Below are 15,685 nucleotides of genomic sequence, written 5' to 3'. Positions count from 1 at the left end.
CAGACACAGCAGACCCCTGGCCATGCCTCTCAGACACATCAGACCCCTGGCCATGCCTCTCAGACACATCAGACCCCTGGCCACGCCTCTCAGACACAGCAGACCCCCTGGCCACATCTCTCAGACACAGCAGACCCCCTGGCCACATCTCTCAGACACAGCAGACCCCTGGCCACACCTCTCAGACACAGCGGACCCCTGGCCATGCCTCTCAGACACAGCAGACCCCTGGCCACGCCTCTCAGACACAGAAGACCCCTGGCCACGCCTCTCAAACACAGCAGACCCCTGGCCACGCCTCTCAGACACAGAAGACCCCTGGCCACGCCTCTCAAACACAGCAGACCCCTGGCCATGCCTCTCAGACACAGCAGACCCCTGGCCACGCCTCTCAGACACAGCAGACCCCTGGCCACGCCTCTCAGACACAGCAGACCCCTGGCCACGCCTCTCAGACACAGCAGACCCCTGGCCACGCCTCTCAGACACAGCAGACCCCTGGCCACGCCTCTCAGACACAGAAGACCCCTGGCCACGCCTCTCAGACACAGCAGACCCCTGGCCATGCCTCTCAGACACAGCAGACCCCTGGCCATGCCTCTCAGACACAGCAGACCCCTGGCCACGCCTCTCAGACACAGCAGACCCCTGGCCACGCCTCTCAGACACAGCAGACCCCTGGCCACGCCTCTCAGACACAGCAGACCCCTGGCCACGCCTCTCAGACACAGCAGACCCCTGGCCACGCCTCTCAGACACAGCAGACCCCTGGCCATGCCTCTCAGACACATCAGACCCCTGGCCACGCCTCTCAGACACATCAGACCCCTGGCCACGCCTCTCAGACACAGCAGACCCCTGGCCTCACCTCTCAGACACAGCAGACCCCTGGCCATGCCTCTCAGACACAGCAGACCACTGGCCACATCTCTCAGACACAGCAGACCCCTGGCCACGCCTCTCAGACACAGCAGACCCCTGGCCATGCCTCTCAGACACAGCAGACCCCTGGCCACATCTCTCAGACACAGCAGACCCCCTGGCCACATCTCTCAGACACAGCAGACCCCTGGCCACACCTCTCAGACACAGCGGACCCCTGGCCACGCCTCTCAGACACAGCAGACCCCTGGCCACGCCTCTCAGACACAGCAGGCCCCCTGGCCACATCTCTCAGACATAGCAGACCCCTGGCCACGCCTCTCAGACACATCAGGCCCCCTGGCCACATCTCTCAGACACAGCAGATCCCTGGCCACACCTCTCAGACACAGCAGACCCCCTGGCCATGCCTCTCAGACACAGCAGACCCCTGGCCACGCCTCTCAGACACATCAGACCCCTGACCATGCCTCTCAGACACATCGGACCCTTGGCCACGCCTCTTAGACACCGTAGAACACAGAATAAATGTTTCTTCTTTTTACAAAGATTTGAATAATAAAAAAAAAGACTATTTGGCATTGGGACACTAACCCCTGCTAGTTTATAGGGGAGGCTTGATGTGATGAATGTTTTTGACAGATGTTCTTTAAAGCCAAACATGTCAGTAGAGCTGTAGATTTGCTATATTTTCCCCCTTTTTACAAACAATGGAGCCCGTTATCGTGTTATAATAATTTTAGGAGCAGGTGACATGAGAAATTACAGAAACATAAACCCCAATACTGTGCCCTGTTAAAGGATAGTGGTTCCGGCCCCAGAATGGCTGCCTGCACAGTGTTCCTTACCGAGTCTCACATTTTCTTTATTATTTCTTGCGTGACAAGCTGTGTTCTGTTTGTCTTATTTTTATGTTCAGGACATTTCTTCATGATCCTTTATTTCTAAAAGCATGTCATTCCCTTCCTCTGCTCAGGTGGCCATATTTCTAATGGGAGGCCATGTTTGCTTTGTTGTTGTTTTGTTTTTCTTGTATTTTATCATCACTCTTATATTTTCATTTTAGAACAATCTATCTACCCCTGCCCCAGTCCCAATAACCAACCTAAGATCTTAAAATACTTTTTCCTTACTCATCAGTGCCTTGCTACCCGTCTTTTATCATATTTTACTATTATTATTACTAATAGTCTGTTACTATTTTATATTTATTTTTATACCCGTCTTTTATCATATTTTACTATTATTATTACTAATAGTCTGTTACTATTTTATATTTATTTTTATACCCGTCTTTTATCATATTTTACTATTATTATTACTAATAGTCTGTTGCTATTTTATATTTATTTTTATACCCGTCTTTTATCATATTTTACTATTATTATTACTAATAGTTTGTTACTATTTTATATTTATTTTTATACCCGTCTTTTAACATATTTTACTATTATTATTACTAATGGTCTGTTACTATGTTATATTTATTTTTATACCCGTCTTTTATCATATTTTACTATTATTATTACTAATAGTCTGTTGCTATTTTATATTTATTTTTATACCCGTCTTTTATCATATTTTACTATTATTATTACTAATAGTTTGTTACTATTTTATATTTATTTTTATACCCGTCTTTTATCATATTTTACTATTATTATTACTAATAGTTTGTTACTATTTTATATTTATTTTTATAACCGTCTTTTATCATATTTTACTATTATTATTACTAATGGTCTGTTACTATTTTATATTTATTTTTATAACCGTCTTTTATCATATTTTACTATTAAGGTATTATTACTAATAGTCTGTTGCTATTTTATATTTATTTTTATACCCGTCTTTTATCATATTTTACTATTATTATTACTAATAGTCTGTTAATATTTTATATTTATTTTTATACCTGTCTTTTATCATATTTTACTATTATTATTACTAATAGTCTGTTACTATTTTATATTTATTTTTATACCCGTCTTTTACCATTTATTGTACCCATCTTTTACCATTTTTTTCTCACTGTGATTTTTTTTTACCTCCATCTTTGTTTTCCAGACACTAATGATCCCCAGATCAATCTCTTATGCTATAGATATATTCCCACCGGTATTTCTAATATATATGTCTATTTGTTTGTATTATACCTCCTATACCTTTTCTATTGTTGTTGTTTCATCATTTAGTTTTTTATGCATTTTTTCCCCAAATGTAAGGGGTATTCCTATCTTATAATGTGATGGTATATTTTATCCACCCCCCAGGTCTATCGAAGGAAGTTTGCTTTTATATCCTAACATCTATCCCACAATGTCTGCAGCAAATTCAGATGAAAGATTCTCTTAAACAGTTCAATGCAGTAAAGTGGTGTTTCCCAACCAGGGTGCCTCCAGCTGTTGCAAAACTACAACTCCCAGCATGCCCGGACAGCCTTCGGCTGTCCGGGCATGCTGGGAGTTGTAGTTTTGCAACAGCTGGAGGCACCCTGGTTGGAAAAAAACTGTAAAATAAGGGCCCTGCTCACAAGAGCTTACAATCTATGGCTTGAACATTTGTCCTGAGAATCAGCGGGAGCTCTTGTGGTCAGATCCCTAAAAAAATAAGGAACAACTTAGCAACAGCCCGGAAATTATCCGACAGGTTCGGCTTCTAAAATCACCGGCGATGGGATGGTATTTATTCGTGAATCTGGGGCCAGCCACACATTTCACCTGCAATGTGTCCTATTGAATGTTGCCATCTGTTTTCGATTTTTTTTTTTATGATATAATTTTTATTTAGGTTTTTGAACATTGTTAAAGGAGTACTCCACTTAAAATTAACTTATCCCCTATCCACAGGATAGGGGATAAGTAGCTGATCTGGGGGGGGGGGGTCTGACCACTGGGGCCCTCCGCGATCATGGGACCCCAGGGCTCTCAGTGAGGAGCTTGTGTTGTCTTCCGGTTGACTGCACACGCTCCATTCATTTCTATGGGAGCGCCGATGCTGCCCGAGAGCTGTACACTGGTCTTTTTGAGGCTCCCATAGGAATGAATGGAGCGCGTCAGCTGCATCCAGATGATCGTGGGGGAAGCCCATCAGTCGGACACAAGCCAACCCCCCTACCCCCACCGCCGCGATCAGCCACTTATACCCTAATAAAAGAAAACACAAATAAAACCCTAATAAAAGAAAACACAAATAAAACCCTAATAAAAGAAAACACAAATAAACCCTAATAAAAGAAAACACAAACAACCCTAACAACCCCCCCCCCCATTCCCACTCATCTCCTTATACTTATAAGCAGAGATACAATGTATTCAGAAATTCTTTTGACTTTCTCACTTTATTCACATTTTCTTATGTTGCTCCTTGACTTACAATAAAAATAAAAATGTTAAAGCGCAACTGTCATGAATTTTTAGCCCCCCCCCCAGACTACTACAATGTTGTTCCAGATGTCCATAACGTCAGTGTAATCATACCTTTATCACTTCTCTTCCTTGTTTTGTAACGTATAAAATACATTTACCCAACGGTCAGGCACAGTCGGATAGGCGTGGGTTGGGGTTCGCAAAGCCCCGCTGCCGCCACGCCTATCCCCTCCTTTCAGCAGTGGGACCGCTGTGTAGTAAGACGCCGCGCATGCGCCCCTCCTTTCCTTTAGTACTGCACCTGCGCAGTGAGCGCATAGGCAGCGGGAGCGAGCGCTCTCATTGTGAGGGAGCGAGTACTCGCTCTGTCAATGCAGGGCGGCGGTGCGCGCACGTCAGGAGGGGCGCATGCGCTGTGGATGGGCTGTGTCTTCATTACACAGCGGTCCCAGCGCTGAAAGGAGAGGATAGGTGTGAAGGCCCCAAGCCACGCCTATCTGACTGTGCCTGACCGCTGGATAAATGTATTTTATAAGTTATAAAACAAGGAAGAGAAGCGATAGAGGAATGATTACACTCACATTATGGACATCTGTAACAACATGGGCTAAAATATCATGACAGTTGGCGTTTTAAGTTTCCCCATCATTCTCCCCTAACTACCCCATAATGACAATGGAAAAATAGAATGTTAAAAATATTTGCTAATCTATTGCAAAGGTTAAACTAACATCTTGCAGTAACATAAGTATTCAGACCCTTTACTCAGTACTTCTTATATGCCCCTTTGGCAGAGATTCCAGTGTTCATGGGGATGAGGCCACAAGGTTTATACACCTAGATTTGGGCATTTTCTGACATTCTTCTCTGCAGATCCTCTCAGCTCTGTCAGGTTGTGATGTTCGATGGGCTACAGGTCAGGGCTCTGACTAGGCCACTCAATGACATTCACAGAGCGTCCCTAAGACATGATGCTATGAGGCCACAAAGTTCAACTTTGGATTCATCAGACTAGAATATATTATTTCTTTTGCAAACTCTAGGTGGGTGTTTGTGTGTCTGTTACTGAAAAGAGGCTCCTTTTTGGCTATAAAGCTCAGATTGGTGGTGGCTGCAGTGATGATTCTGAATGTTTCCCCCATCTGCACACAGAATCTCTGGAGCTCAGCCGGTGTGACTATTGGGTTATTGCCGTCCTCTTACCAAGGCCCTTCTCCCTGAGTTACTTAGTGTGGTGGGGCGGACAGCTCTAGGAAGAGTCACGGTTGTTCCGAACTTCTTCCATGTAAGAATTATAGAGGGCAGATGTTGTAACCCTTAGTGCAGATGTTATTAACCCTTGATATTCATGGCGCCAGGGCATGGTTATCCTCTACACCTCCCGAGGTATGTCTGCTGGTTCCTGGCCAGGCGCGGGGCAAATAATCACTCCGATGCAAGGTTACGGAACAACGGCAGCTTTACTGAGGCAGATAGATGTTAAAGTCTTTACAGCTCAGTTTATGCCCAATGAGATGACCAGTGGACGTTAGGTGACTTGTGGACTTGTACTCAATTATGCAGTCCCATTCTGGCTTTAGACTTTACAGGCTTGACTATGCTGACTAGACTTCTCTCCTGTATTTAGGCTTACCAGGCTTTGACTTTCACCTGTAGAGGGTTCCACGGATAGTGGCTGCGTGACTAGGCCTTGGTCTCCCTCAGTAACATCAGACACTCTCAGGTCTTCACGTAACTGTACCTTAGCTAAGACTGACTAGGCTAACTCTTCCTTGCTATATATCGGAGCAATTTGGAGGGGTCCCATAGGTCACCAACAAGTCACCTGATCACTGGCACCTTCCCTGGTTACACAGGCTTAGCAACAATATTTAAAGGCACACATGCCTCAAAAAGACTTACCAGCATACAACATAAGAACATTTTGCATATTTAGCCCTTGACAGTCCATAAGAGGGATGTGGACCCAGGGGACACTGACAGAGAATCCGCCACACAGGACGGATAAGTGTACAGGAGGACAACTCCTGTACTGGACCACCACATTTGTCTCCTTCAGATCTGTGTCTACACACAATCCTGTCTCTGAGCTCTACAGGCAGTTCTTTCCACCTCGTGTCTTGATTTTTGCTGTGATATACATTGTCAGCTGTGAGATCTTATATAGACGGGGCTGTGTCTTTCCAAATCCTGTCCAATCATCTGAATTTACCTCAGGTGAATCCAGTCAAGGTGCAGAAACATCTCAGAGATTGGCACCTGAAATTGAACCCCCGGGCCTCTTATTTCTCTTAATATAGTGAGGGTCTGAATATTTATGTCCACCCAAAGTTTTTTTTTTTCCTTAATAAATTTTTACTAGTCACCAATATCTCTTACAAAATATAAATATATAAAACATTTTAAATCTTACTTCAAAACAAAGTACAAAACTGACCGCAACAACACAATTTATTATTTAGAACCCCCTCCCCCCACCCCTGTCAGAAGGGGGGGGGAAAGAAAAAGTTTAATTTAACAAATTTGCAAACATTTGTAAAATTCGGTTTCACATTATGGGGTATTGAGTGCAGATTGATATGGGGAGGGCTTGATTGTTTTGTTTTTATTTTAGAACAATAATAAAAGTTACAAACAGTGAAAGGGTCTGAAGACTTTCCCAATGCATTGTACATTAAAGGAGTATTCCGCCCATAGACATGTTATCCTCTATTCAAAGGATAGGGGATAATGTGTCCAATCGCATGGGGGGGGGGTTATCCGGCCGCAGTGACACCTCGCGATCTCTGGGCCGGCGCTACAGCGCCGGCCCAGAGATCATGGGGGTCCCAGCGGCCAGACCCCCCTGCGCGATCGGAGATGTTATCCCCAATAAAGGGGTACTTTTTTTTTTTTTTGTTAAATCAACTGGTGCCAGAAAGTTAAACAGATTTGTAAATTACTTCTATAAATAAAATCTTAATCCTTCCAGTACTTATTAGCTGCTGAATACTACAGAGGAAATTATTTTCTTTTGTGGAACACAGTGCTCTCTGCTGACATCATGACCACAGTGCTCTCTGCTGACATCTCTGTCCATATTAGGAACTGTCCAGAACAACTTATGTTTTCTATGGGGATTTTCTCCTACTCTGGACAGTTCTTAAAATGGACAGAGGTGTCAGCAGAGAGCTCTGTGTTCCAAAAAAAGTAAAACATTTCCTCTGTAGTATTCAGCAGCTAATAAGTACTGGAAGGATTAAGATTTTTTTTTATAGAAGTAATTTACAAATCTGTTTAACTTTCTGGCACCAGTTGACTAAAGAAAATAAAAGTTTTCCACCGGAGTACCCCTTTAATAACATGAGTAAGGCACTTCAATAAGAACAGAGATATTGGCCCTCATTTACTATTGCAAACCCGACATGTTTTGTCGGTTGTGCGCCAGATTCTGTCGCATTGCGGCAGAAATTCTGTCTGCGCCAGGTTTTGCGCCAGAATTTTCTAAGGATAAGGTTGTAGTTTTGAAACATCTGGAGGTCCGCAGGTTGAAGACCACTGCCTACGTCATCATCCAGACCCCCCCCTTTTAGTTTTGTACTCACCTCCCCTCGGCAGGGAAGGAAGGGTGAGCTGGTCCAGGCCATCTGTGCTGCAGGGACCGTCCGATGGGAGGGATAGTCATTCCGAGCTGTCCATCTTCACATGGGGGCCTCTTCTCCGCGCTTCGGGCACGGCCCTGGAATAGTTACGTTACCTTGACGACGATGCACAGGGACGTTCATGCGCGTCGTCATCAAGGCAACGTCATTATTCCGGGCTCGAAGTGCGGAGAAGAGGCCCCCCGGGGAAGATGGACAGCCCGGAACAACTAACCATCCCCACTGGATGGTCCCTGTAGCACAGGTGGCCCGGACAAGCTGACCCTTCCTTCCCACCGAGGGGAGGGGAGTACAAAACTAAAGGGGGGCAGGGGGGTCTGGATGATGACGAAAGCCTGGCAGTGGTCTTCAACCTGCGGACCTCCAGATGTTTCAAAACTACAACTCCCAGCATGAAGGGGGGGATGATGACAGGTGGTGATGATGAAGGGGGGATGATGAAGGGAGATGATGAAGGGGGGGATGATGACAGGCGGTGATGATGAAGGGGGGGATGATGACAGGCGGTGATGATGAAGGGGGGGATGATGACAGGCGGTGATGATGAAGGGGGGATGATGACAGGCGGTGATGATGAAGGGAGATGATGATGAAGGGAGATGATGAAGGGAGATGATAGGGGGGGGTGATTACAGGGTAATGATGAAGGGGGGATGATGACAGACGGTGATGATGAAGGGGGGGATGATGACAGGCGGTGATGATGAAGGGAGATGATGAAGGGAGATGATGAAGGGAGATGATAGGGGGGGTGATTACAGGGTAATGATGAAGGGGGGATGATGACAGGCGGTGATGATGAAGGGGGGGTGGGATGATGACTGGGGGTGATGATGAAGGGGGCATGATGAAGGGAGATGATGAAGGGGGGGATGATTACAGGGTAATGATGAAGGGGGGGATGATGACAGGGTGATGATGATGGGGGGTGTTAATGACGGGGGTCTGGATGATTACATGGGGGTATGATGTATTTCCCACCCTAGGCTTATAGTCAAGTCAATAACTTTTCCTGGGTTTTTGGGGTTAAATTAGGGGCCTCGACTTATATTCGGGTCGGCTTATACTCGGGTATATACGGTACTTGTCACGATCTGCAGATATTTCTGATGATAGAAATGGAGAAGATCCCTATAAAGATGGGAAATCACCCCAGAAGTGTCTGTTGAGGCGACAACAATTTTATGGGTTACATTACAGCCGGTATTCAGAGATATGGCCATTTGTTTTAATGTCTGTCAATGTAGATTGGACGTGTCTACCCAAATAGAACTGACCAATGCAGCTCTTCGCTCTGGGGGGGGGGGGGGGGGGGGGGTCCTGAGCTGAGTTTCCGTATTTATCACCCTTTCTCTTTCTTTTTATTCTTCACTCATCTCATGGACTCCATCCATTCAGAATCCAGATGTTTCTCTCGTGTGTTGGTTAAAATGTCACGCTCCTTATTTCCTCAGTCTACTTCTCACTCTCCTTTCCAGGCAGCTAGATCATCTAAAGAGGCTGGCAGCGTGAATGAGAATAACCCTGGATCAGATAAAAACGCACCTTCTCGAACCTCTATCCCTGTACTGACTTCCTTTGGTTCAAGGAACTCCTCTATTTCCTTCTAAATGATCTACTTTGCAAGTTTTTATTCAATTGTGCTCTTCTCATCTGAATTCTTCTTCTTCATGCTCCTCGAAGTGTGGACTATTAAGATGGCCAGCTTCTTCTGGCTAAGAGCCCTCTCACCAATTTTTTTTTCCCCTTCTGCGTTTTATCAGCTTTGAGAAACGTGACGCAGCAAAGGGCTGAAAACGCGGAGAGGAGCGAGAGACGTGAAACAGCAGTCGACGCATTCCATGGTGCCTCCCACCTCCCCAGGCGTGACTGTTACCACACCTGCAGCTGCTCATCTGTCCAAATGATGTAGATACCAATCTTCGCAATCCTGAACTTTACCGGACAGTATCTCGGGGTCCCGAGCATTGTATGTTGCTTTGTTTTATTTTTAGGCCTAATTTATTTGTTGTTCCTGTAGTTTCTGTGGAAGTCTAGAGATGTCAGGATGACTTTTTTTTGTGTATTGCGTTGCCAGCAATAAGCAAAGACCCCAACCTATCTCCCCCAACCCTCCCCCCAAGAGAGCAGATTGTATTTTTGGGTGTTAATACAGCACCCGCACTTTCACAGTAGCCCAGAAGTATGAAAGAAAAGGTAAGTCCGGGTTTTTGTGCCACGTCTGGGTTAACCATTGAAAGCACATATGGAAAGGAAGCGGTGGCTTCTGTGTCGTCAGGCACGTGGTATTACATGATCGCTCACACAGTGTGAGATGCCAGGACTGGTGATGGTAACACTGTTATCTTTGTATAGCAATATCTATTCTCTGACCAGTCATGGGTAGGAGCAGAAGGCGGACTAAGGGGCACAAATGTAGAGACGTTCCCGGGCCTTTCATCATCAATAGGATTGTCAGAAACTCAAAAGGAGTCAGAACCACCCTATGGGCATAATCCGTACGGGTCGATAGGGTTTTAACTGTAGGACATTCCTGTATAACATTGTATAATATAAGCACAGACATCGATAACACTAAATGTGAAGTGTGTGTGTGTTGGTGAATTGTGCGTCTAAGAACGTGTGTTTTATGGACAGGGGAGAGACCTGAAGAGCAAGTCACACTATTCCATTTGCTTCTGTCTATTCACGCACTGTGCGCTTAGCTTTTTATTTATTTATTTTAAAATTTTTATTTTTTGTAAAATGTTCATTTTTTTTGTACAAACGGAAGTGGAGTTTATATAAAGATAAAGGAATAACCTATACGGTCATATCTGAGTCACAGACTAGCTATTTCCATTCAGTGAAATCATCTTTTTTTCAATTGTATTACGAACAAACCTATATATATATATATATATATATATACATATTATATATATAAAATAAATACCGAATATAAATATATATGTAAAAATTTAAATATTTCCTTTTATGGTGAAGGAGGGGTCGATCGAACAGGGTAACTCCACATGGGGAGGGGCTGAAAATTTTAATGTCAAAGATTTTATTCCAGACCTAAGAAACCTGAAGCAGGGTTTAGGGTCTGTACAGGGTTTTCTATATCTGCCCGTCATCTCTTGGTGCCACAGGTATCCAATATGTCTGATCAAATTCCTGGACATTGCCTGCACTGAAAGCATCTCTTAGGGATTGTAGGTTGTTATGTAATGTATATGGCAGAACATCCCCGAATGAATGCGGCACAGCAACAGATCCAAAGAAATTCTAGCAATCTACCAGAGCGTTAAATTATTAAAACAGATTTATTTATTTTATTTTATTTTTGGATGTTGCTTATTAACGTCTTGAGGAAAATGTTATTTAAGAAAAAAAAATATTTTAGAAGGATTATGTAATAAAATAAAGATTATTGTCTTTAATAAAAGCACAAATGCAGCATCAGCAGCTTACATAGAAGAGAAGGAACCCCATAGTAAAGAAGGACATGGGTCCCATATCTTGGTGCTGGGTATGGCCATCCAGGGCATTAGGGCCTTGTGTTTGATTCTATTCCTATTCTATTAAGGTCAATTCTCCAAGTCTTGTTTGCTGAGTGACAATACAGCTCCTCTAGGCTCCTGCACAAGTTTCTGCCCCTCAGTACCAAAGGGACCAACCAAAGACTGTCTCCTACACTCCTAGGACCTCATTGATGTTCATAGTTTGCCCTTATGGTTTGTATGTCCTTGCACAAAGCCCCAACAATCTGACCTTTACAGTGGTTATCTAGGCTTTAAAAATGATCGCCTATATTCTGAATAGACCATTAATTCTCGATTGGCACCTCCACCGATCACCTGTTTAAAGGGAACCAATCATGAGATTTTACCATATATAATGCATGGCAACACATCACATTATATATGGTAAGATCTTCTTCCTACCATCTCTGAAGAAACGTTCCTGTCCGCAGGCATGGTGAGGATATGAAGTTAGAAAGTCTCCTCTGTCAGCTCCGTAAGTTGTCCCCTGGTTGGGGTGCTAACTCTGCTCCATCAACTCTGAGGGTGCGTCATTACAGCCGGAGCGGCGGGACTAGGTGAGTATAGCTACCTGCCCAGGGGACCATTTACAGGGATGGCAGGGGAGCCTTACTAACCACAGGTTATATGTGGCATTGCAGCTCAGTTCCATTAACGTGAATGGAGCCAAGTTGTACAGGGTTGAGGACAGGGTTGGTGCTGTTTTCGGAAAAAAAAATTATTTTTATTTCTGGACACTCCCTGCAAATAAACCAGACATGGCTGCAGTACCTTGCACCGCTGTTACTAATAATACGACGATTGCAAGTACCAGCATTTTTAAACTTTGAAGTCGGACCCCTGCCAATCTAATATTGATGGCCTAATGTGAGGCTAGGTTGTGAATTTATTAAAATCCCACATAACTCCATTCAGACATGTCTGTAAGATACATGGTCTGGACATGTTGGCTGAGAGTTGTAGTCTTGAAACAGCATGGCAATCACTGGTTAAAACAGTCAAATCTGGAAATAATATCAGCCTACGTTCATACCACTACTAAACATTTCCCTAGGAAAGTCATCCCTGTAGATTTTGTTAGGTTTCCTTGGTAAATCCTTTTTATAAATATTTTTCCATTCTGAACATTCTTTCATAAGTTACTATAGCAACAGCAAACGCTTGTGTTCTGACTGTACGTCCATCACGTTATCTCCCCCCCACCACCACCTCCACCACACTCCACCCCACCACCACCTCCACCACACTCCACCCCACCACCACACTCCACCCCACCACCACCTCCACCACACTCCACCCCACCACCACCTCCACCACACTCCACCCCACCACCACCTCCACCACACTCCACCCCACCACCACCTCCACCACACTCCACCCCACCACCACACTCCACCCCACCACCACCTCCACCACACTCCACCCCACCACCACCTCCACCACACTCCACCCCACCACCACCTCCACCACACTCCACCCCATTACTATTATAGCAGCAGACACTCGTATAATACATGAAATCTTAATTTCTGTATGTTCAGAGTAGAATCACCCTAGAGGAATAATTGATACAGTATCAGACATAAGATAGATACGGCCTTATTTTGATCATTTTCCCTGTTACTATGTTGTCCTTAGATTGTAACACAGTATATTAGAAAGTTGGAGCATTACACGTGCTGGGATAGCTGAGCTATATTTCTGAACCCACGCTTTAGATGCACTAGTCTACGCATACAGTATTTCCGATAAAACTTTATGAGAAATACATATATTTCAGATATATTTAGTTTACCTTACAGCATTCCCTGATTCTTTACCACGTATGACAATCGTATAGAATCACAATGGCCTATAAAATCTGTTTATCATCCACCAAATGGAGTTGCCACTTCTACATACTTTCCCTGCTTAGGCTCCAGTCTTGTCACCTAAATGAGAACTCCAGCCAAAATTAACTTATCCCCTATTCACAAGATAGGGGATAAGTGGTGGGACCTCCCACGATCTCCAGAATGGGACCCTGACTCACTGAGGAGCGTGTGACATCTACCGGTAGACGGCACGCGCTCCATTCATTTCTATGGTAGCGCCGGTGATGCGGGACTCGGGCCTCTTTGGCGCTTCCATAGAAATCAATGGAACATGTGCAGTCTGTCTTTTTCATAGACAAAAAAACGGAGCAGCGGCCAACTATGTGCACAGCCACCCCACCCAATCACAAACTTATCCCTGTCTTGTGGATAGGACATGTTCACACAGAATTTCACAAAATTATGCAAAAATTCAAAGGCCCATTGAGTTCAATAGGATTCCACCTGGAATTCTGTTCATATGAAAATTCCGGTGCATTCCTGTCAGTGAGATTCTACTGCACAGTGCACACTACGTAATCTTGCTAATTCTTTCCAGGGAATCCCGGGTGGAAAACATTGTGGACTATCAGAAGTGGCAATGTCTTCATGGTCCTAACGCCGGATGCCCCCGGGATCACCTGTCTAAACCTGGCCTAACTGTTAGCGGTCTGGTCAAGAAAACTTGAACATTCTACTACTACATGGGTTGCATTAGTATTAGAGCTATACTTAAAGGGGTATTCCAGGGAAAAAAAACTTGTTTATATATATCAACTGGCTCCAGAAAGTTAAACAGATTTGTAAATTACTTCTATTAAAAAATCTTAATCCTTTCAGTACTTATGAGCTTCTGAAGTTAAGGTTGTTCTTTTCTGTCTCTCTGATGACACATGTCTCGGGAACTGCCCAGTTTAGAAGAGGTTTGCTATGGGGATTTGCTTCTAAACTGGGTGTTTCCCGAGACAGGTGTCATCAGAGAGGATTTAGACAGAAAAGAACAATCTTAACTTCAGAAGCTCATAAGTGCTGAAAGGATTAAGATTTTTTAATAGAAGTAATTTACAAATCTGTTTAACTTTCTGGAGCCAGTTGATATATATATATAAAAAAAAGTTTTTTTCCTGGAATACCCCTTTAAATGGCCACTGTCATTTAGAAAAAGATTGGCCACATCAAAAGTTTAGATCGACATGGATCGGAGTGTTCAGACCTCCACCAGGAGAACGACCTGGTAGAAGTTCACACTTAGCAGGTTCTCTCCTGACTCCTTGTCACGTGATCAAGACAAACCTGCAATGTAAGTCTATGAGCCCATCTCCATCACGTGACGGGGAGCCGAAAGAGCAGCGCGCGGCAGCACAGACTTCTTCCAGCACGTTCTTCTGATTGGCGAAGGTCTGAACACTGATCAAAATGTTTGACATGTGACAAATGACAGGGTACTCTTTATGTGAATAAGGCTTGCAATACCAGATGGAGCCCATGAACAAGAGTGGCGCTGATTCTGGAGAGTGAGTAAAAAAAGCAGTCCGTTTTATTTATTCCAATAAGGAGACGGCAGTATTTTGCACTGTGCACTTACCCACTGATCCTCTTCGTTACTCTGAGCTGCTCTTTTTATCTTATTACTATTATTTTCTTGCATATAAAATACGCAATAAGCGCCCCCCTTATTGCTAACATGCCAGTTCTAAAATATTCCCACAATTCTCTATGTATCAAGTCTGTAGTCAGATTGTGTAGACCAATGACAATTCTCTAAATGACTGACCCTGCATAACTTACCTAGATTATGTGAAGAACAGGCCACCCATGAAAAACAGCATTGAACGACCAATTATTCTTATTATTGGATTCCATGGCATATTCACATTTCGATTTTACTCAATGTGTAGTTTGGGGTTTTTCTTAGGCACCCCCGACAATGACAGATAGCCTTAGGCTATGTTCACATGGCGGAAATCCAGCTATTCCTTCAAAATTCCGCTCTGCAAAGCTTGATGGGGAATTTTTGCAGTTTTGCAGAATTTGAGTGGAATTTCGGCAGAATTCTGGCAAAATTCAAAGCCCCATAGATTTCATTGGCATTCCGCCCAAAATTCTGCCAAATTTAAAGACATGTTCAATATGTTTGCAGACTCTGGAAAGCAGAATTTCCACAACGAAATCCCCATTTAAAGGGGTACTGCAGCCGAAATTAACCTATCCACAGGATAGGGGGTAAGTAACTGATCACAGGGGGTACGACTACTGAGATCCCCCGCAAACTCCGTGACCCCATCTCACTCAGCGAGGAACAAGTGTCGTCTACTGCTAGATGGCACTTGCTCCATTCATTTCTATGGGAGCGCCGATAATTGCTGAATGCTAAACTCGGGTCTGTTCGGAGCCCTCATAGAGATTATAGGAGC

General features: G+C 44.2%; 1 protein-coding gene across 12 annotated transcripts in view; it reads left to right on the top strand.

The window, feature by feature from the left end:
- Window positions 1-14,292, top strand: part of SRCIN1 (SRC kinase signaling inhibitor 1) — a 489,213-nt gene extending 474,921 nt beyond the window's left edge. For all 12 annotated transcript variants that reach the window (XM_056548576.1, XM_056548575.1, XM_056548579.1 and 9 more), the window contains one exon: window positions 9,370-14,292. In XM_056548576.1, the coding sequence (XP_056404551.1) occupies window positions 9,370-9,501 (132 nt within the window). In that variant the 3' untranslated portion in view covers window positions 9,502-14,292. The remainder of the gene's footprint in view (window positions 1-9,369) is intronic.
- Window positions 14,293-15,685: the final 1,393 nt, after the last annotated feature.

This window comes from Hyla sarda, chromosome 12, assembly GCF_029499605.1.
Source record: "Hyla sarda isolate aHylSar1 chromosome 12, aHylSar1.hap1, whole genome shotgun sequence".
Classification (NCBI taxonomy): Eukaryota; Metazoa; Chordata; class Amphibia; order Anura; family Hylidae; genus Hyla; species Hyla sarda.
This window is presented reverse-complemented; position numbering and strand designations above follow the sequence as displayed.